This window comes from Solea solea, chromosome 13 (assembly GCF_958295425.1).
Source record: "Solea solea chromosome 13, fSolSol10.1, whole genome shotgun sequence".
NCBI classification, from domain to species: Eukaryota; Metazoa; Chordata; class Actinopteri; order Pleuronectiformes; family Soleidae; genus Solea; species Solea solea.
The window spans coordinates 5651410-5675835 of NC_081146.1; the positions used below are offsets into that span (position 1 = coordinate 5651410).

The 24426-nt window shown below is 40.8% G+C and overlaps 1 protein-coding gene across 1 annotated transcript; it reads left to right on the top strand.

The window, feature by feature from the left end:
- Positions 1-1432: 1432 nt before the first annotated feature.
- On the top strand, positions 1433-24243 carry clstn3 (calsyntenin 3). Its single transcript, XM_058648289.1, has 19 exons — positions 1433-1804; positions 2664-2730; positions 5079-5201; positions 6692-6902; positions 7543-7751; positions 8806-8955; positions 10083-10268; positions 10356-10643; positions 11179-11291; positions 13295-13454; positions 15641-15700; positions 15811-15959; positions 16147-16295; positions 18317-18543; positions 19534-19695; positions 20022-20167; positions 20680-20815; positions 22013-22197; positions 22269-24243. The coding sequence occupies exons 1-19, from the start codon at positions 1802-1804 to the stop codon at positions 22428-22430; spliced, it is 2886 nt and encodes a 961-aa protein (XP_058504272.1). The 5' UTR covers positions 1433-1801; the 3' UTR covers positions 22431-24243.
- Positions 24244-24426: the final 183 nt, after the last annotated feature.

Sequence of the window (24426 nt, forward strand, 5' to 3'; positions counted from 1 at the left end):
GTCAAGTTTAAGGTAACCAGTGAATGCAAATGAGCAGAAGACAATGATGTGTCCTAATGAGACGAGCTGTGCTAACCTGACCAGAGACTTTTGCTGAGGCTGGAGCTGAGGATTAATGTGTGACTTGTGGTTAAGTGAAGTTAGGGATTAGGTTTGGGGTTGGCTGTCAAAATGATTGGCGGTCAATGAAGCATGTGTGCGTGTGTTCTTGTATGGGCATCTTTGAGGACCAAAAAACCATAGGTCTCAAACTCGTGGCCCACAGGCCACATGCGGCCCCTACTCGATTTTAGGAGGCCCACACCTTTAATATCAATTTATAATGAAAAGTGACCCACAATCTTCTCCTCCTCCTGTAATAACAACAACAACAATAATAATAATAATAATTATAATACATTCTATTCTACACATAAAAAAAAGACAATAAACTAGATGGTGTAATGTGGTTATTGGGAGCTTGATGATAGACAGAATATAACACTAAATGAGTGACCTGAAAGGCGCTTTTAAATTAAATGTATTATTATTATTATTATTATTATTATTAATAATAATAAATATGATTGTCAGTTACTGTCATGAACAGAGAGCAATATGTTCATAATAATAATTATACCTAAGTTTATATGAATCGCACTTATGTGTATATATATGAGCATGTTTAGTGTTTTTATTTCAGTTGTCGCATGTGTTATAAATGTTTTTTATTGTGAATTGTGTATCTTCCAAATCATAATCATCACCTTTACTTTTTTTTAATTCTGTAAACTATCATCATGACTATCATGTGTATAGATTGTGTTATCGTGGTGGAATCTTGTAATATGATTGATCTTTAGCTTATTTCCCACATAGTTGAACCTTTTTTTCCCCCATAATGCTCATGACCAGACTGGACACTCAATGGCCCCCAGGTCCCCTGCCATAGGGAGTGAGGACATTTTGTGAAAGTGAGGACATTTGGGCTGCTCCTCACAACTTTAAAGATGGTTAAGAGGTGATTTTAGGATGATGTTTAGGTTAAGGTATGAGGAGAGTTGCTATATGCACAGTGGCTATACTGTACGGCGCCAGAAGTACGAGAATACTGTTACTATAATCATTATGTGTGTGTGTGATCCGCTTGACAGGAGCACGCGGGGCAAAAATGGGTGCTATGACGTCATTTTGCAGAGATGTGGGAGACAAATGTTTTGTTTTAAACACAGTGGGTGGAGGAGGACACAGTCTGCTCGTCGTGCAGCAGCAGCAGCAGATATTAAAAAACTAGCGTGGTAGGATGAACTGCTTTGTCGGGCTCTGAGTCACTGTCAGTGTGCGTTCAACAGCGAAAAGAGCCAGAGCAGCAGTCTGTGACCCAGCTGGTGGGGAGGGGGGGGGAGGGGGGCGGAGAGAGAGAGCGAGAGACACGGAGAGAGGCAAAGAGAGAGAAGGACGCAGTGTGGGCGGGTTAAGAGATGCTGAGAGAGGGAGGAGACGCCAGCGTAACATTCCCACCGTTCTCTCTCCTCTCCTCTCCTCACAGCTGAAAAAACAAGGACATCCGTCCTCACATCTCATCACTACACCCGTGGCATTTCCTCACCTGCTGCTGCTGCTGCTGCAGCACAACATCTCTGGATCCCTCTGCGTGTGTGTGTCCTTCTCCACCTGGAGGTTTGGTTTGTTTTTGGTCAGCGGGGGATTGCCCGACCGTGCCGTGCCGAACCAAGCCGAGCCGAGCCGAGCGGCAGGGGTGTGAGGCGGATGCTGCGAGCGTAGAAGCTGGGTACCAACCAGGAGCATCACCGCACTCACCATGGTAATGTCAAAATGCTTCAGCTCATCGTCTGTAGTCAAACGCCTCTGTGTGTGTGTGTGTGTGTGTGTGTGTGTGCGTGCGGCTCTGTGGTCCAGTGTGTGTCACTAACAGCCTTGCCATGCAGCTGATTATTGTCGCATAACATGTTTCCTTTCTCTTATCCTGTGATGTGTGTGTGAGCGCTGCCTGAACAACCTGTGAACAGATGGAGTCTCATGCCTGCACCTCCTCGTTTTCTACGCATCTTCTGTATAGTGCATGTGTTCAGTCAAGGACTGCAGCAGTGGGGAGGGAGAGAGAAAAAAATGAAGAGCCTTGTTATGTCAATGAGAGCTAAAAACCCTCCCCAAGGACTCTTTCCTCAGCTGAGGCCACTTCCACTCTAGACAGCAGCTGTAATTTCTTTTAAATGCCAAAGAAACCACAATTAAAACACAGCAGCACTCACAATGGCTACTCTAGACTCACGTACACAGATGTGTACACCAAACACCAGGTATGTTCATGCTCCTGATTCCTAACACAAGCATGTCAGTGTGAAGACAGAGGAAAGCGTCACGACGAGGGTCATCAATGGCTTTATTTGTTCACTTACGCCGATTCCACATCCAGTTTTAGATCAGTGTCGCTCGCAGGCTTTTTGAGGTTACATGCGTGACACTGTCGTGGTGATTTTCCTTGCACAGGCAGCTCTCTGCATCACCTGACACAGGCCCGAGCTCAGTTTCTGCGTGTCTACCTCTCTGTCTGCTTAAAAAACTCTGCTGATCAGTTGTTGATGCATGTATACTGTATTCCTCCCCCTCTCTCCTCACCCCACCCTGTTACCCACCTCTACTGTTTTCCTTTCCTCCTTCAGATGGACAGAATGAGTATTCTCTCCTTTCTCCTCCTTTGCTTGACTTCGGTTGCCAATGGCAACAAAGGTCAGTCCCTCATCCTTTTAACTGTTAATTGTGAAATGATGATTTTTTTTTTGTATTGCCATTGGAGCAGTTCTTGTTTGACGACTTTATTGTCAGATTTTAATGCACATAGACAGACTCTTGTGACCACACGACACATTCTGTACCTGCTCAAACATTGTGTGTGTCATCCTCATGACCCATGTGTGCCTGTTTTTCGCCCATGCTGCTGACGATTGAGCTGTTTCCCAGCGTGTAGCAGATTTATCATCCTGGATAACCGTGACTCTGATTCAGCAGCATTGTTTCAGTGGTTATCGCGCTGAGGGGAAAGAGGCGAATGGAACAGGACAGCGTGGAGGGAGCGTGTGTCAGAGGAGGAGGTAGAGGAGGGCGATGCATGGGGGAGACGAGGAGGCTGAAGGAGAGATGGAGTGTCAGAGAAATGCAGCAAGAGGAGGGGTGTTAGGAGAGATGGAGGAGAGGAAGCTGTGACAGGTGAAGACATGGTTGAAACCACAGGCTGATAAAGAGGGAGGAGGAGGAGGAGGAGGAGAGAGAAGAGGAATGTGAGGTGCTCCCGGAGCATTTATACAGTAAATGTGTGTCTTATATAGATTCACAGAGAAGGGGCGAGACAGGGCGATGGAATGGGATGCCTCTCAATCTGTAATCCCAGATGTAATCCACAGGCCTGATGCTCAGATTAATGCTATATAGCAGAGGAGGGAGGGGAGGAGAGAGGGAGGAGATCAGCAGAGGGAACACGGCGCAAGAGATAAATGACCGAAAAAGAGACACGACAGCGGACTGTGATAACAGAGGAGGAGGAGACAGTGTCATCTTAGACCTTGAGAGGAGACGATGAATATCTCGGACCTGGGCTGGATATTAAACATCGATACTTTGTACGGATCAATATTTGTTTGAAGTAAATCGTATCAAAAACATTCTGGCATGAAAGTCTCTGTCAGATCTGTACTCTACTTGATTTTCCAATTTAATTTAAATATATTTGAGATTTTAGACTATTTATAATGTTCCTGCACTTGTTTGGACTTCTGCAAACAAAAAAACTGCATTTTGTTTTTCTCTTCGGTGGCTCAAGAACAAATAAGAACATGTTCTCAAGTAATATGGTGGCAACTAGTGATTGTCTTATTTAATAAGCTCCTGGTATTGATCCATTAGAAAAGGGATTTTAAAAAAGGTAAAATATACTGCTGACTGTTTTCCAATCAGTACAAACACCAATGATTTCCTCTTCTTTTCTCATGACAAACGAAGCATCACAAGGTTTGACACTTTTGGTAAATTGCCTATAAGTCACTGTCAGTTTTCAAAATAGATAGTGGTTGTTTATCTTTTGATTTGGTAAGTGATTCATCACCAAATTGTTTCAGCCTTAGTAAGTATTCATAATTACAATACATTTGCCACAAGCAGAACATTTCATGAATTTAAATAACGTAAAGTATGGACACATGAAATGAAAGGTACCTCACACAGTTTGAGGTCAAAAGCTGACATGAATTCATATTTATTATATATTTCTGAGTAAGGCACTTCAAAAAAACAAGCCTACCTTTGGTTATTCTTCCAAAATTCTTATCAACTCCACACTTTAAACACTATCATTTACAATGATTACAGCTACAGAGAGCGAGAGAGAGGGCGGTTTGATCAGATCCAGAACCAGCAGTGTTTTCCTCTCTCTCACAGATAAACAGAGAGGAATTAGTTACAGTCAGCTTTTCTGGTTAATTCACTGTGAAAACAACAAAGCATCTGCTAAACAAGAGTCCTGCACCACTGTCTGATTCTAACTCTGTAGCTGCCGGGTTAGGACAGGGAGGACAACAGAGGGAAGATGGTCGTCCTTGTGGCTCATTAACTTGATCTTTGATCAGTCAGCACAGAACATTCACCACAGTGATGAATAATTAATTTGCAATTAAAGGTTAAATTCACCGTAAACCTCGGGCATTTGATTTTGACTCCACTGGTTGTTGTTTTTTACAGCGTTATTGTGCGGTGCTCAGTGTGTGGAAGGCCAGTTTGTCTGATTGATTCGGGCAATACAGCCCTCAGTGTGTGATAAGGTGAAATCTTAATTAGACTGTCAACCTGCAAGGTGTGCAGTGGCACTTGATGTGGATGAGACAAGGTGGAGATATCACAGACGGATTCTATCATCAAACCGTGTGTGCGTGGTGAAATGCAGGCATACATTGTGTTTTTTTTTCCCACTCATGCACACTCTCACCATGTCCTTGTCCATAATGGAGTGTTAAAAATAGACACATTGGTTCCCTCTAATTGCTCCGTTTAACCCAAAGCCTCTTTGGTCTCCTCTCTGTGTCGTTCAGCCAATAAGCACAAGCCATGGATTGAAACAGAGTACCAGGGGATTGTCATGGAGAACGACAACACCGTTCTGCTCAATCCCCCTCTCTTTGCCCTGGACAAAGACGCTCCACTACACTACGCTGGTAACGCCAATTTCCTCAAATAATATGGAAACAGTTAGGTGGAAGAAAGAACTGGTTAAAAAATAAATGCAATTAAATATAGTATTAAAAACACTACTTGTCACAGTTGAACTTGAAATTTCTGGTGAGTGCCGACAGTGGGCAAAAGTAGGTCATATCAAGTGCAGCCATATTCAGAGCCATATCTCACCAGGCTAAATTGAAAATATTTTCACTTTGATTTTTGCGGACATATTGATGTTGCAGCTGTGTGACCAATCCGAGGTTATGATTTATTCATAGTAAACCTTGTTATTACAGAGGGAGTTTTGGAGCACTTGCAATCATATTTCCCAATAGTCTAAATATTAAACGCAATGTACTCACTATTTTTAGGTCATCGTGGTGTAATTCAACCCCTTCATTGCGAGAGCCGTCAGCAGCTCGCTGCCTCTGCGGCCTTATAAAATAAGGTTATCGTGTTTGCACTCAGAGTCCTGGAAATAACTGTGTTCAGTCAAGTTGCAGCAGATCAACTAGAATTACTCACGGGCTCCATGAAATCATTGAGCTCGTGTCATGAAAATGAGCACCTTCGACTCATGTCAGACAGAGGAGATTGACTCTTATTCTGACGGTTTTATTTTGAGTTTCAGCTGCAGTCTGCTTTAGTCTTTCCTTCCTTATGATGATTGCCTGTGTAACATAAAGTGGCACGTTAAGGAATTTCCAGAAATGTCTGCGCTTTTCTAATAAAAGACTGTTGTGATTATGTGCTGAAACCTTCACGTCTCATAATGACTCATTTCTGAGGTATTATGTGGCTATAATAATTCAAATCATAATAATTCATTATTTTTTAGGTTAGAGAAAGGTTTTATAAATGATATACGGTGCTTAACAAATTAACAAACACCACCAAACTATTTTTATTTATTTGGCAAATAACTGAATTGACCTTTTTTTTTATACCCAAATTTGAGTCGTCTCACTGGGCTTCTTCTCTGAGAAGTCAGACATTAATCAAGCTCAACATTCAACCACTAAAACATATTTTTTTCTGTTCAGAAATGCCAGAAAATAACTGTAATTCCACATCATAATCAAGAAATAATAATGTGCTTTACTATTTTTTTATTTTTCTTTGTAAAACAGTAAATTAGAAAACTCATGGATAACGATAATAATTATATTTTTGCATTAAAAATATCATTTTGTTTAAAGAGCTTGTACATACTGGTGTATTAAACATTACAGAAACATAAAAAATGATTTAGATAATTACCAATGCTGTTAATTTAGAGCAGCTGTGGCTTTGGGTGGTGGTCTAATACATTTGTTTAGCACTGTATATTATTAAAAGTATATATTATATTAGAGATACATATTTATGTCATTATAATACAGTTTAAAAAAGATTGATAATCTTTATTAAATTCATGCTGTAGGTCTTTGTAATTTGATACATTCACTTTATTGTCAAGCCTTAATTAATCCTCTTCCTCTTCCAGGTGAAATCTGTGGCTTCCGGGTCCACAATGGCCCGTCTGGCTCAGGCACTGTCCAGTTTGAAGCTGTGGTTCTGGACCGCTCCACTGGCGAGGGTCTGGTCCGGTCCAAGGAGCCGCTGGACTGCGAGAGCCAGCGAGAGCACAGCTTCACCATCCAGGCCTACGACTGCGGAGAGGGACCTGATGGAGTCAACAGCAAGAAGTCTCACAAGTTAGTGCACGCTAGGGGTGTAGAGGCAGATTAACTGGGCCGATATTTGCCGTTTTTTGTCACCGGACGATTTATTAATCGGCCAATTTAATGCTCCAAAAGTAAGTGAGTTTGTTATCCAACAGTTTATTTGAATCTGAACTCCTACTGGATGATAACAGCTGTCAATCACACTGATATGTGCCATACCTTAACATCTATTTTTCTCTAAATATGGACATCGTTTACAAAGTTGATGTCATCTTCTCTTGAAGAAGGAAAATATTTACTGATGTTATAAATCAAGTGAGAAGTAGAAGCTCGTTTTCCCTTTGAATTTCCTTCATCTATTCAATATTCTCACTCAGTTCATTTCTTCTTTATACATTACCCTTGTTTAATATAAGTATATAAGTGCACTGCAGCGCAGAGACAATGTGTGTGTTCAGTCGATATTGGTCAAAGTCAAGCAAATGTGTGTGTCCTTTATATTATTTACTGTACCCTGTTATATTGCATTTTTTTTCATTATATAACGATCAGCCTCGGCCCTTTTCCACCTCCTTCTCCTCCCAATTAAAACAAAAGATAGTCACAGTCACTGTTCAAGCCCTTTATTCTTCCTGTTATTACAATAATCTGCCTGTCTCTCCCTCCCAAGGGCCACCGTGCATGTTCGTGTTAACGACGTCAATGAGTTCTCCCCCGTGTTCGTTGAGCGTCGCTATGAGGCTTCTGTCCCAGAGGGGCGTCTGTTTGACCGAATTGTGCGCGTGGAGGCTTTGGACGCCGACTGCTCCCCGCAGTACAGCCAGATTTGCTTCTATGACATCATCACTCCCAATGTGCCCTTCGCTATTGACAATGATGGTGAGATTTCATGTTGGTTCTTGAAATGATAGTGAATGTGTGTTTGTCATTGTCTGTATTGCGTTCCCATACTCATTCTGTGCGGCCTTGGCTGCAAACAGCCACATTCAGATTCAACATTCAGACCAGTGTTCAACAAAATGTGCTCAAAGGTTGAAAAACAGGCAGCAGAGACATTGACGTCTGCATAGCAATAGAGCGAAAAGAGTGGCAGGTAATTTCTCTCACAGGTAGAAACCAAATGCTGTTAAAATAGACTTGTGTGTGGGTGTGCTTTTGTTCTGTTTCTGCATCAGTGTTGCAGCAGATGGTGGTTTGACGATAACATCCTTTTTCTTCCCGGCTGCTTGTAGATCCTCTAAGTTCTGTTCTTCTTAAGGAAAAGAATGAATGTCCTGAATCCCTCCAGTCGTCTTTGACTGGTTCGTGGGAGATCAATTGTGGCCATTTTGTAATGTGGCACAGCAGCTGTGCGGGTTCTTCTTTTAGGATGACTCAGCAGAATTGTCGCAGACTCTGATGGGTATTTTTTCATTTGCGAAGGATCAGCGTCTCCTTTCATTTCTGTATCGCACTGGTACGGCAGCACAGAGACCTTTTGTTCTAACCTTGTTCACACGCTGTAGGCTTGTCATTGTCGACTTTCTTTCTCTGTTGACTTTGTTTTTTTTTTTATCTTCTGTTGCTGCAACTCTGTCTTTTATCCCTCTGTTGCTCCTCTCACTGTGTCACAGCATCTTCTTCCTTGCCTTGTTTGTCAGTTGCCATGCTGAGCGCTGTCAGTCTATCACAGTTACTCGCTGTTACCTTTATCTCCAAAACAGGAAAACCCTTCAGTTTCCATTCACTTCACTTTATTGTAGCTTCTTCTGTTTTTATGCTTTTCTATTTGTGATGGTGACGGGGGCCCTGTTAACGTGTATGTGCCCTGATTAAAGCTTTATCACCGAGTGTCGAGTTGTCGGTGACTAATCGTACTATTTCCGTCTCCCTTTCATTCTTTGTTTCATCATTTCTTTCGTTCTTCATCTCTCTCGCTCCGTGTCTCTTTAAGGTAACATAAAGAACACAGAGCCGTTGGATTCGAAGCATCAGCGTGTTCACACCTTCTGGGTGACTGCCTTTGACTGTGGAAAGAACCGCGCTCAGGCTGACGCCCAGGTCGTTGTCACGGTCAAGCCGTCCTGCAAACCCGGATGGATCGGTAAGCAATGTCACAGTTCACTCTGTTTGTGCCCTGATTATTATCCTTGGATAATGGTGCTGCAGGGATGTGTGTTTTTTTCTGTTGCTTTGTGTTTAAAATTAGAGTCACAATGTGTGTGGGTTTGCAGCCTGGATGAATCCCAAGAGAAGAGTTTTAAAGAGGTGGCATTGACATGAAGTGATTTAACAGAATGATGATTAATTTAAGTGTTGTTAATAATTTATAGAATCATTCAATAGCAGTGTTTAAATTCACTGTGTTCTGAAATGTTAATTTCATGGCAGGCCATTTCAGGTGTCAACTGCCTAGCAGTTTCCAGCTAACGTGACTTTTTTTTGTAAGTACATTAAAATTGACATTTTATATTTTAAGAAGGCCATTATCAGGGGACATAAAGTGACAGTTATGTGTTCGGCGAGTATAGTATGGATGAATAATATGGAGGAATCAGCATTAAAGTAGCAGTAGGCAGAAATAGTTGATTTTTGAGTTTTATCTGCTGATTTTTTTAAACTTGCACATGTTTGACTCTCTGAAACAATGACATGTGTTTTATTATGTTTTTATTGTCCAATTCTCTCTTAGACTTTTTTAGCTTTCTTTGCTGCATGCTACTACATTTTCATTTAAAAGTGTTTTTAGCTCTTTTTCAAAAGTAATATGCGACCATATTATTACCATATTAAAACACAATCACAGTGTAAACAGGAAGTTGATTCCCTCCTCCAGTTTAAGAAAGTACAACCTTGGTGAACGATGGTGAAAAGTAAAACAAGGATTATTTTGTTAGACCGATAATTAATGGAGCTTTTAGTTCACAGCTGATAAGAACCAATCAGTAAGTGAATGCAGGTAATTACATAATTGTGCCCTTATTGCCCTTCTATAGTGAAACGTTGCTCTGAAGTTTTAGATTTAGTTTTAATCAGAGCCCAGAGGATGTGCAGAAGTGTCTTACTCTCTCTGATTTACATCAAGCTTAACAGTTACCATTAGGTTTCCATTAACTGGTCCAGCACTAGACTCCACTGTTTCTTTTTCTTATCAATAAATCCCTTTGAAAGATGTATGACAGGCTGCCAAGTCTTAATCATCTTACTATGTCTCACTGCTTCTGCTTTTAGGATGGACCAAACGTGTAGAGTACACTCCCGGGTCAGGCAGCATCCCCCTGTTTCCCAGTTTGCATTTAGAGACCTGTGAGGAGACCGTGTGGAACATCCAGGCCACTGTAGAGCTCCAGACTGGCCACATCGGGAAGGGCTGTGACAGAGACAGCTACTCTGACAGATCTGTGCGCAGACTGTGTGGTGGGTTCTGCTCTTACTCCTTAAAACATCCCTCATTTGCAGTCAGAATCTATTACATTAATCGTCCTCTCTGTTTTCTTTCACCAGGTGCTGTCCGGGGTGAGGTGGACCTCCTCCCTCCTCCTTCTCCTGCAGCTAACTGGACCTCAGCTCTGCCCACTCTCCCCTCGTCTGATTCTTCTCTGGTCTTCTCCTTCAACGGATCCAACCATGTCGCCACTGTGCCAGATTCGGTTGTCTCAGCATTGTCAGGCGACCACTTTACCCTGCAGCTGTGGATGCGACGGGGCGGCGCCAACATCCAGCCTTCGACCACTCAGACCCGAGGAAGTCGCAAAGAGGAGGAGACTATTGTGTGCAGCACTGTCAAGAATGGTACGTTATATCTAGGGTTTACGTTTCCAATTACAATGCGTTCGTGGTAATGATGAATTTTGGGCTGGTATCTTACTTCAATAATTTGGTGATATTGAAAAATGTTTTGTCATATCAATAGGGTTTCAATAGCAATAGTGTTTTTAGATGTGTGGAGAAACAATGGTCACTTTTTGTAAATAAAGTTAAATTAGCTTTTTCTCCCAGAAGGTCACCCACTCTAATCCACAGAGCTGTGGACGAAATCTCGCCTGGCTGATGTTCACAGCTTCCCCCTCTTCTTATAAGGTGCTCTTAAGAGAGAGAGGCACTTCACCTTAAGTGGAGAGCACAAGAAGAGTGAAGCGATGTAATTGCATCAGACGAGAATATTGTTTGAAAGAAGAAAAATGAAACAGAGAATAAAATATATAAATGTGTGCTATTTTCTTTCTTAATTCTCTGCAGAGAGAGCTTGGTAATGTTAAGATGTTTTGACAAGATTGCAATGACCTCCCATGATCCTCAGCTTCTCTTCTTGCCTCCTGCTCTGCAGATGACTCCTACTCACACTATTCCCTCTCCGTCCACGGCTGTCGCCTCTCTCTCTTCTATTGGCCCGACGTCTCTGCTGCACGGCCTGTCAAGTTTTTGTGGAAACTGGAGCAGGTACTGGGGGAATGACAACACTTAGTTTTGATCTTCTCACTGGCACTCTCACTTTCTTTTGTGTTTTGTACCTTAAATCAAAGAGTTGGTTGCGTTACTTATCATCTCAGTGTCATCCGTCCCATCCATCATCATGGGATTACAAGTCACTGGGGCTTTACAGAGAACACGCATGTGCATGTAATACACACAGCAAAAAGATAAATAACATTGCAACATTACAAGTCCCATTCACTTTCAAATGAAAAACAAACATGTATTACACTTCTTAATCCATTTTTCTGCACTTTAGTTGCATTATATGTGAACTGATGATTTATTAATTCAATTTGAAGTTATAATATGTAAAATGTGTACAACAGCTGCCTTTAGTGTTTAAAAGAGTTACTCTTATCCCAGATGAAAACATTGCAGAGGTGTGGTTGCCAGATTTTCCGAAAATATGGAAATAACGGGACATTGCATTACACTGTGTTCAAGCACAAACACATGCACGTACACAACTGTCCCATCATCAATATTGAACCTATTTGGTTAATTTTGGCGTGACAGCAACAGGCCATGTGTGAGAGTTAATGCATGTCTGCTTTAGAGGAACAGCAGAGAATTATCACATGACGAAAGGAGACGACACAAGGACAAATAGAACGATTCTGTAAATAGCCGTCTATAAAATACTAAAAAAATACTAATTATGTTCTTTCAAATTCTGATTTTGATGTAAAAACAATAGATAAATCATGCAACCTTACTCCCAAGTAGCAAAGGGCTACTATAGGTTTCTATAGATAAATAATATTAGGAAAATATGTGGGCATGAGACAAAAGCAAGCGATCACAGATTGTCCGAGCAAGACCACTGTGTAGATCTCAAGAATAAAGAAATAAACACTTTTATCAGTTTAACCACCTTTTAACCATTTTGATTATTTTTGATGTTTTTAATCAATCCCATTAAATGCTATCTAAGAACTTATTTAACTTTTTTAATCCCACATATTTTTAATAATACCACCCATCTTTTTCTTATAACAAAATATATTATTCATTAATATATTATTATTTTAGGGTGTCACATACGATTGATCAGGTGACTGCTGGGACTGCACGTGTATGTAACGATGTCTGGTTTTGACTGAGGCGACTGGTCCCAGACAGATTGACGTAGCTTGGATTAAAGGATGTTGAGCTGATACAGAGATTTGTCAAATCCTTCTGTCTGAACCAGCATATCTTATTAACCTGGTGTGTCTTTTCTGCACCCCCGCGTATCATTTATCCTGTCTTTCTGTTCTTTGTTTTCCTTTTCACTTTTTTTACCTTAATATTATATAATTATCTTGAGTATTTTAATCACAATTTACTTCTTCTTTCGACTTCTCCCTTTAGCGGCCACCACAGCAGATTCACTACTGATCTTTTACTTTTACCAGTGACTATTAGTTTACATGGGCATGAATATTCCGATATTACCCAGATTAAGATAATAGCCTTAATAACAAAATGCAGTGTAAACCCCCTTTCTTCAATTGTCTTCATTAACCAGAATAAGGTCATAAAAGGCAATAATCAGATTAGGATGTGCAGACTATGCTGATCGTAGTCACATAATGTGGACATGTATACATCTTAATCAGATTATAATATCCTATTGTAGTTTTTGCAGCAGTGTGTGTAACAAGGACGTTAGTCATAATCAGTCTGTAACAACTAACAGGAGTATGAATGGATTATTCATGTAAACATCATTGTTGAAATAGCATCTTATTCAGAATGAGGTCAGTAGTCTTATTATTGGTGCCTATGTAAATGTCCTATTTATTATTTTTACATTATTGTATTAGTACTTTATGCAGTTCATTCATTTAAAAGACTTCACATTCTGATTTCTCTCCTTGGTTCAAATGTTCTTTTGTAATTTGTTTAAATTGATCTTTGTATATTGTTGTTCGTAACCATGGCTTTGCTGTGCATTGAATGACTTATTAATCCCTGTCGAACAGGTGTGTGACAGTGAGTGGCATCACCTTTCACTGAGCGTCCAGTTCCCGTCAGTGACCCTGTATGTGGACGGCGTGACCTTCGACCCCGCACTCATCCACGACAACGGAGCCATCCCTAACCCCGCCCCCCGCCAGAGGATGCTCATCGGCGCCTGCTGGGGTAAATTTATGCTGAGTGAATTCACAACTGACATACATCTCATTCCAGTTTAATGAAGCATTTTGACAGAAATGAATGCAGAGCAGAGCAGAGCGAGGAATCCTGTTTTTTTATTCATTTATTTATTTACTTATTTTTCTGTTGCATCAATGCTTCAAGCAGCAGTTGTGTTTGCTTCCTCCTCTGCGTTCCTCTGCCAATCTGCAGTGAAATGTCACTCACCAAAAGAGAGCGGATTTTTTTTGCCATTTTCAGAACAAGCAATAACAAGTTATAAACCCTCATAAGGAATCTCAAGATAATCTGCCCAGACATTTTCTCCATCTCGCCTTTCACTCCCTCATTTCACTCCATTATCGTTTTGGTTGATGCATTTTGTCTTGAAGGGCTAATAATATAAGTGTCATATCAATTATTCAAGACAGTAGAGCAACACAAGAGCCAGACAGCTATCAGCCACTTACATCCCAACCACTGGTTAAAATAGGAAACTCTGGCTGCCAATTATTGCTGAGAACACACACACACACACACACACACACACACGCACACACACACGCAGATATATTCTTTTTCTCACGTCTACAGTGGAAGTTGCTCAGGCAGCAGCTGCTGCTGGATAATGAGGAGTTGGTGCATTTTTAAAATATATTCTACAGTTGTGTTTTTTTCCTCTCTTGCAGTGTTTCAGTCACGTCTGCTCTTTTTATTAGTTTTTTTCTGTATTTTTCTTTCTGTCTGTCTGTCAGTTTTTGGCACCTCCATCCATTCAATCACCTCCCGTTCATATCAATCAGTTATTTTCAAATCAAATTCATTTAAATCTGTTGAAACTTAAACTCAAGATTCAATATGTTTATTCGCCGTCTGTGCAAGAACTGACAGTCCAGACTGTAAAATGTCCAGAGTGTGTATAAAAAAACACTCTTGATGTATACAAACTTACCTACTACCTTGATAAATATGCAGTTTTGAGGGAAATATATGAGACTGTGGGAAATATTTAAACTGTACATTTTCCAACATTGCACTGTTTTCAGTTTTATTGCACTTGGAAAGTAGTGAGGGGAACACAATTATTCCACACAAGTTTATGGTGGAGAGTTTTGCCATCTTTTGACCTCAGTGGGCGTTGCAGTTTTTTTTTTACTCTTTTTTTTTTACTCTCTCAGAAAAAGTTCCACTAAGATTAAGAACTCTTTTCCGATGGGAGACCTGGCCAAGACAGACAGACAGACAGATATAACCTTTAGTTAACCAGGTTAAGTCTCATTGAGATTAGAACTCTTTTAGAAGAGAGAAACTGACCAACACGGCAGCATAACAACATTTAAAACAACAGTAATGATACAAACGCAGACTATCACCCACTCCATGAACACAATATACAGTCAATACACTGTACATTAACAGACATTAAGAAGTATCACCATGAAAACTCTACTAACATTTACAGTGACCAATGATGCTTTTCTTGCCTCTATCCTTTAAAATTGATATAAATCCCCTCAATGTGATCAGTTGTGAGAGTTTATGTGCCTTTTGTAATTTATTCCAAGAAGCTGGAGCAGTGTAGTTCAAAGCGTTCTGTCTTAGTTCAGCTCTGACTCTGGGGACCAACATTTGAGCACAACCTTTGATTATTTTTGGTTTATTTGCATACAAATTCAGATATGTAGGAAACAGGCCAGACATAGTTTTGTAAACAAACTCTGTGACCATACAAAGAGTGTAAGATGGAAGCAGCTTACAGTGATGGAGACAATGATAACAGTGCTACTAAGTATGGAAATATGGTTTTTAGTGATAGCGGTAGAACCACATGATCTATGGAAACCTGCAGGGTGACAGGGCACAAGGACGTAAGAAATGAGCTGAATCAGTGATGTGCTTTTATGAGACTTGAATTCAGTAACAAGTTATAGATATTGAGGGGAGGAGAAGGAGGGAGAGTGAAGCTCAGTGTATCATTTGTCCCACAGTAGTCTGAGCCTTTGGCAGCATATACAGGAGGAGCTGGTCCTTATCCAGCCCTAACTATAAGCTCTGTCAAAAATATTGTTTTATGTCTCCATTAAAATGAAGAGAAGGGATCCGTCGTCCGCAATGAAACAGGGAGTTGATTCAAAATGAGAGAGGCTTGATGACTAAAGCTGATTTGAAGCATTTGTGTGTTTTCTCTGCAGAGACTGAAGAGAAGCCCAAGGAAATACTAAACAACACCATCCCAGAGGGTAAAGACTCAGGTGACCCCCCGACTTTTCACTCTGTTGCCATGATGATGATTGCAGTCTATATAAGAAGGTGAGTGAGTGACAATCATGGCATTTTCATTTGTTTCCTGTTTGGTCTTTAGTGAAGTATGTAGGTGGTTACCATGGCCTGTTGTCCGGGGTGACGGTGCGTCCCGGCAGCGTGGAGCCTCACAGTGTGGTGGAGTGTCTCTACGCCTGCAGGGAGGGGCTCGACTTTGGAGACCTGGAGACGCTGGGCTCTGGCATGAAGGTAATACCTCAGAGAAATGACTAACACCACATGATAGTGATAGCTCAAATAATCCCTTTTGCATCTGGAACTAACACGTATCTCTGTTTACAAACATAAATCGCTCAACCCTTTTAGTCCTGAGCCTCAGTAACATGATGAACATTTATCTGAAAGTGTACATGAACGTGACATTTTCCACGTGCAGGTTCACGTGAACCCCAGCCAGTCTGTGTTGGTGCTGGAAGGCGACGACATTGAGAGCTTTAACCGCGCCGTTCAGCAGGTCACCTACAGAAACTCTCTGCGATTTGCCACACCAGGAGTCCGACCGCTTAAACTTAGCACCTCACTCAGGTACAACACACACAGACACACACACACACACACACACATACACACACGGGGATGGATAAGGTATCTTTATGTGCACAGACATCAATAATCACACAGATAATAGTCATCATGTCATAATGTGGGTTTATTGGTGGAAATGGAAGATGCTATCCATAAGTATGTTTACGTAAGTGTAGAATCACAAGGTTCTTATGTTGTTTGCCTTGTTTCTACAAGGTTTTTACTATGCAAACCAAAAATGGCTCCTCCCACCCGACGCTGAGAAGGAGAAAGTGCAGCCAAAGTGGAATAAGGGAAGAGCGCAGAGATATATGTATATATATATATATATAAGAAATATATTATTACTGTGTGTAACTGCACACAGAACAGGATTTTAACAGTAAACATAGAGGACAATGCAGTCTGAGAGAAAGGAGACAACACTGACGCACTGAAGGTTACATCACATAGTTTTCCTCTGGCTCCTCTGGCTCTACACAGATGAAGGATCACTCTCTGGCCTTTGACACTAAACTCATCAAATCTGGACCTTGCCTCGGCCATGATAAGAACTGGTGGGGCATGAAAGAAAAATATGTATAGCGAGTGTGTTAGAGTCAAGAGATAACGAGGAATATCTTATCTCCGTGTTGATTCAGAGACTTTGACAGAGTAAAGGGCAGTCACCACAACTATCTGCATGTTTGAAACATGTTTTTAAACGTTGCCGTATGAGCTTGTTATGTTTCGGGATTAAAGACAAGCCGTGTCTTTGATTCTTACCTTTTAACACCGCGGCTTGTGTGAGCGACCAAACAGCACCGCTCAGCCTCTGCACCATCCATGAAAATATCCCTCTCTGCTTTTGCAGTGAATCACCTCACTGTGAAATACAAAGCACACAGACTGTTTGCAGGTCAGTGCTCAACCATGCTTAACAACTGTGAACTGGCTGCCTGGTTTTCGCAGTCGCTTTTAGCTGATGAAATATTAATTCACCTTGGGAAGTACAGTCCATCGCATATACTGCGTGCTATATTGTGTGTTTATATTAATACTAGCAGCCTCCTGAATAATCAGAGCTCATCAAACTCCTGTGCAGATCTTCTCATTACTGTCTTTGGGGACTGTTGTTTTTGTGGCTTGTTTATCAGATTAAAATCATTACCAGGCCACAATCTGGTGCAGGAGATTTTTTCTTCCACTGAGTGTGTTTAAGTTACTGCTGATTCAAGGTCATGGGCAGATTTCTTTTTTTCTCTTGGTTTGGGCTAAAGTGCACCAGAGGTGTTTTTTTTCTTCTTCAGCATCTTTTATTGCGTGTGTAAAGATTAGACTGATTTGAGGCCAGGAGTTACCCAGATGGCTTAACAGCAGGCCCTTCTGGAGAGGACGATAGAAGCAGCTGCTCACTCTGATAGTGGAAATATAACACACACACACACACACACACACCAAATACACTCGCTCTGCTTAATCCCCTTTTAGATGTGCTGCTGAATTATAACGCAGATGAATAGGAATATGGAAGCAGCTTGTCATCAATCTGATTTGCTCTCCCGTTCTGGCAGGAAAATTAAATTTGTAACAGCAGAGCCTCTGTGGTCTGCGTTCGCTAACAGTCAAAGCAAAGCTTCAGACGAACATTTGAAGCCGATGAAGAAGAGAAAAATTAATTAATAGTATAATTACAATGTTATTCCATTTACCAGGCTGTTCATCTTTTTTATGTCCGTCTCAAATGTTTGAACGTTTCAATTATTGCTGCGGTTGTTCCATGTTGTGATAAAATGTTATGTTAAGTTTGTCACTCATGGCTTTTTGAACAATCACATTCCTCTTACCTCCCTCATCTGGATTTGAACGTTTTCTTAAATAAAACTAAAGTCGTGGATACATATATTACATTTAATAATCACTGTAGGGTTTCCATGCTCTGCAAATAGCCAGGTTATCTAGCCAGTGACATGATTTCTGACTCTTGACATCTTTATTTCTGACTTAAACACTTTTCCACACTCTTCTTTCCTTCGTGCCAGATGTTTCAACGAGGAGAGCTGCCTGTCCCTCAAGCAGCTGGAGGGCTACCTGGTGGTCCTCCAGCCCGACGCTCCTCAGATCTCTCTGTCCGGGGTCGGTCCTCATCTGGCTCGTCCTGCTCCTGAGTTTGAAAGTCCCCGTGGTGTCCCCCTTTTCCCCGAGCTCCGCATCGTCTGTTCCCTGTCTCACGCAGTCAACACAGCGGCGCAGGGGATGGAGGGAGGAGGTTTGTCATATACTGTACATAAAACCAGCTGCAATTGACGCACATTTAATGCTGCAGTGCGTAACTTTTGGTGATTTTTTTTTGTCGATCTTAACGTCATTAATGTGTCTCTGTTTTGCAAATGCTATCAGACCCACTTACTGTATATAAAAATTGATTTAGTCTTCAGGTTGCAAAGCAAACTCCTGGTTTTAAGCTTCGAGATTTGCTGCTGGACGTTTACAGACGTTTAATCAGGAACCTATCGGACAATACCAACTCATATGTGCTGTGATTTGCTGACTATTTTCCTCTAAATGGGAACATAATTAACAAAACTGACAGCATGTGCTACTGAAGAAATTAGTGATAGATTCCATTAACTGTGATGGAAAATATTCACTTACTGTACATTATAAATTAACTGAGAAATAGAAGCTAAGTTTCCCATCATCGTTTCAATCATCTTTTATCAGTAGAGTCACTCACTGGTAGCTAACTGCTACTTCCATCTCACTTCCTGGGCTTTACTTTTCAAACTGGAATAATACGTCTTTTTTTTATGCGTATTTGTGTATGCATATTTTGTGTATATATGTATATATATACGTATATGTGTATAAATACATATAGGTATATGTGGGGTGGACAGTATGGAAATAAGTTTTTAATCACATCTAACAAATCAACGACCGGGTTTTTTGAGCAGTATAATTATTGTGGGCATATAAATATCACTTTACTATTGCAATGTTTCTGTTGACTTATCTTTCTTGACATTAAACAACACACTTGATGGGTGCTGGGTGATCTAAATGCCCCTATACTGAGAGAGAGTCATTTTTTTTATATTTAAAAGTAACGCACTACAGCTTTAACATACTGTATTTCCTGTTTACCGCTCGGCTTTACGATGTGTTTATAGAAATAAATCAATAGTCTTTGTAGTCTAATTTGTTTTTTTTACATTCTTTACATCTTTTTTCCACTACTCTTCCCATCATCTCTTAGCTCTGATGTCTGACGCAGTGGCTCACACCTTGGATGGCTGTGAGGTCCAACCGCTGGGGGAGGAGTTAAACCCAGAGAGGGAGGAGCTTCTGGTGGACATGGATGTTGTGCGAGAGAGAGGACTGGAAATCATCAACACCACCGCTTATATTGCCATCACAGGTACACTGATTCACAAACAAAATGTTGATTATTATAGTTATTGTTATTATCTTCCTTTTATCTACTTTCAGTGAGTGTACAATAACACAAACTGCTCAAACTTTGGCGGAAAGTTAGTTTTAATTTAAAACTTTTCCATTGGAGTCTTTTAAATTCAGTATGATAGTCACAATGACCTCAGAGTAAGTCATCCATCCTATGCAGCCGCCCCCCAGCTGCCAATAAAACAGCTGCAGGCGACTATTCTATCCTCCTCCTTATCGTCCGAGTATTGACTCTCTGTCTTCTTTTTATTCTGCTCTTCTTTTGTTCACTGCTCCTTTCAGGTGCCGAATCCATCTCCGTGTACGAGGACGTCCTTCGCTCTGTCCGCTACCGAATGGCCAAAGGCTCAGCCCGCTTCGAGAGGCGGTTCCGCCTGTCCTGCTCTGAGATGAATGGTCGATACACCAGCAATGAGTTGACTCTGGAGGTGAGGGCAAACATCACACGCATAACATCTCTGCTACTGACATGGAAATTAATATGCTAAGATTTCAGCCTGGAAGTTTATTCTTGACCTTAGGGAAGTTCTTTGTGTGTGTGTGTGTTTCTTATAAATGAATTGTTTGGTCCATTAAATGTCAGAAAATGCTGCAAAATGTTGATTGTTGTTTCCCAAACCTGGAAATGATGACGTTCTCAAAAGTCTTGTTTTGTCCCCAAACCAAAATCATTCAGTTGTAAAGATTTCTTTGTTATGTGGAGCAAAGAAACCAGAAAATATTCACATTTTAGAGAAAAATCTGAGAACGAGTTTTAATTATTAAAAGAAAACTATTAATCGATCATCAAAAAAGTTGGCAACTAATTTAGAAATTATTTAATAATGCATATGTGTATGCATGTGAAAATGTGATTTTGTTACGTATTATTTGTTCCTGGATGTATGGTTGATTTAAAAATAACCCTAACCCAACACGGCTCTCTTCCTTCCGTCTTCAGGTGAACTTCCTTCACTCTCTGGACAGTTTGTATCACCCGTCCCACCTGCTGGCCTCCCAGCAGCAGTTTCTGCATCCATCCCATCATACAGGAGAGTTGAGTGGACACACCCTGCCCAATCCACACCGTAACTCAGGTGACGTTTCCCTCTGTTGCCTCTTACATTTACATGACATTACAAAGTGACATGTATAAAGCACCTTTGTAGGAAAAATACCATGTCATGAGATGACAGCCATGCATGGACATAGACGGTTGCGTGTTTCCACCAGCTTGCCTCGCCTCACCGCACCATGGCACGGTTAAGTTGTTAAGTTAAAAAGACTTAACAATAGTTAAAAAACAGTTAAAAAAAACTTAACAATCACAAAAACGTGGGTTAATCTCCAACATTTACCAGGGAAATGTCTAAAATCTCAGTATTTAACAGAGGAGTCTGGTGTATTTAGTGACAGCATTGCTGAATTTCAGTCTAGTGACTGTGTCAGACGGAGTCTTTTCTCCGATCATGAAGGAAGTATTGGACAAATAGTTTTAATGAACTGATTCTACTGATTGAGTTACACTGAAAACAACTGCTTTACAAGTCACTAGTCACTCGTTTGTGTTTGTTGCGTGTAAAACAAAGTCACTGCAGTTTCATGTAGCCGTGCAGTGATAACTCCGCCCACGTTGAGTAGGTACTGTTTTTGTAGTGGAAAACCAACCTAAACCGTGCGCTGTGCTGGGGTGAGGCGAGGCGAGGTGAGCTGGGACCATAGTGGAAAAGGGCCAATAGATAAACAGTTTTATTCAGTATTCCAGGTTGCATTTACACTGCTTTTTAAAGATCTTAAATCCAAACTTTCCAAAGTTTCATAGACATAACTTCAGAGGAAGTGGCCTCTTTAGTTTTTAAGCCTGAAGTGAGGAAGCAGCAGACCTTTATCAAAACACCTCACACACCTGCTGGAGATAAAACGCTGCAGCAGATCTCTAATGGTGCATGCAGCGATCTAAAAGTAATTACAAGATAACACTCTGAATTCAGAGCCAGTGCAACAAACAGTAAGTGCACACATCAGCTCTGGAGATTCAGTCCTGCAGTAACTTAAGAATGGTAGAATGATCAGGTTGAATCATGTCTTAGAATTAAAATCTGCCTTTAGAAAAATGATTTTCTAAATCATTTTAGCAGTGCTTCTAATAACCTGTAGGCATTCAGTGAAAATGTAAAAAACATCATGCAATGATCTGTTTTAGTTGCCGCCCACTATTACACCTAATAAAAAACAGAACATCACCACAGTTGTCTTTTTATACTGATTTTATTTTCTCTTCATGTTTTTAACAGTGGTACCAGGAGCGGCCACTGTCATCATCATGGTGTGTGTGGGTTTCCTGATTGTTATGGTGATCCTGGGTGTTTTCCGAATTCGCTCCATCCATCGCCGTAGTGAAGGTGCTGGGGGTGGGGCTAAGGAGGGCAGCAGCCAGTGGGACGACTCCGCCCTCACCATCATCGTCAACCCAATGGAGGTAAAAACCTGACCAGTAATAGCTGTTGACTGATGACACCTGTTTCTCACCCACCTGTTTTCTTCTCACAGTCCTATGAGTCTCGTATGGGCATCTGCGCTGACAACGAAGGCGAGGGGGAAGAGGAGGAGGAGGAGGAGGAGGAGGTAGCAGAGTCACCCGAAGAAGAAAGCGACGACCAGCGAATCATCATCAAGAAAGAGGGGAGGGATGGCAATGCCCGTCGCTACTGAGCCATACGTATCTCTGCACCACTTCTCATGGAAACCGCAAAACCGTCTCCCCAGTCACACACTTCACCACTTTTAATATCAACAACTGCTAACACCACTAGTATAAGGAATGTAAGCTTACACACACGACGCACAACACAGTCACTATAATACTCTTGACAGTCAACACCATCTGTGACCTATCGCCAACAACAGGCTGTTGTGCTTCACTTAAATGTTCAATGGCACAATGTATACAATTAATGTACTTAAACCACCCGAGCAAACCCCACCAAATTGTATGTGGTGCACCAGTTCTAAATCACTCAAAAGTCATGTGAAGTATAGTGTAATACTGGTTGAATGAGATTTTTTTAAAGATTGTATCCTTTTATTATAGACACAGAATGAATATTTACAACAACAACAACAACAACAACAACAACAACAAAACCTGGAAGAATCCACAACACACAGGCCTTGAACAGATCTGTAGACACAAGCCTTGATCCCAACAGGTCTCTGCTCTCCCTCATAAGACTGATATGAGAAGTCTGTGCACAAGCTCTTTTTCCACACATTCCTCTCAAACACTGTTAGCCACAGAGTGAAGACAGTGAGGTCGGACATTACGGTCACTCTCCAACTTATTCACAAGAAAAAAAATATGAAAGGAACATGTTTACTGTATTTAATGTAGAGCTGATTATCAGATTTGAGGACAATGGACCAATACACTTCAACCCGTTTACTCAAGTTTGTACTTGTACAGTACACCAACTAAACTGAATACTGTACTCTTGGCGTTGAGGCCATGCAACATCAGTGAGGTTTCTGGTTGAAAGCAGAGTCTTTGCAAAGTTACATCTTGTACCACTGGATGGGTAAACTTCACCATCTTCCATAGAACAGGTGTAACCTGACCTCTGAGCCCTTCTTCCTCCATTCTTAGTGACCGCTAGAATGTTTGTAAATGACTCTCACTGTTTCACTCACTGCACACTGCTGTGTACAATAGCTGCATCACATACACTTACAGACACTCCACGATGCCACCTGTGCTGTCTCCAGAATGTCAGCTCAGCTTGGGCAGTTTTGATTGTATTGATTGTAATAAATCTTCTGTACATACAGTTATGAATATTACAATATTATTGTTATTACTATTATTATTATTATTATTATTGCAGCCACCACTTTCTTTGCACACTCCGAGAGAGAGCAGACTTTGATTATACTTTCTTCCCCATTAGAGAAATCACTGTTACACCAGAAAACAGCATCATGATAATAATAGTAGTAGTGATAAGGATGATAATCCCCAGCTTGATGAGTGTGTCTTAATTTGTGTGTAATATTGTTGTAATTTAAGACTTTGTCGATATCTGAATCACAGAAAAAGGAGGGCACATCGTTGTGAAACATAGACACATCTCGCTGAGTTCATCTTTCACACTTTGCCATATATTTTTCACACTTTAAAATAGTTTTTCTATTTATTTTACACGCCATTCTTATATCATTGGTTCAACGAATGTACAACTTTGTGCTTCTCCTCACCGCTCCCTCCCTCTGTGTGTCTCTTGCTGTCTGTCTGTGTAGCCTATCAATGTGCAGTGCTAAACCGTCAGTAAATAAAGCCTGTCGTTTTTGAGTGTGATATTAAGAAGGAATAAACATTGCATTGATTAATAACTTATATTATTACGATGTTACTATTGGAAAATTACCTGTAATTATTGATACAATGATGACATGAGTTATGCTGACTAATTGTTATTGAGAACTGTCAGAAAACATTACAAAATTCATAATAAAAACACTATATGACGTCGCCATGGGAAACATTTTTTGGGGAGTAGGAATGACAACATAGAATATTACTAATTTCTGTGTGAATCTATTCCACCAACAGTACTCAAACTATTATAAACTGTATACCGTACATTATAGCAGCTGTAAAAATAAACTAAGTACATTTTATTCATCATTTAGGCCCTACAAATACTTACAAATT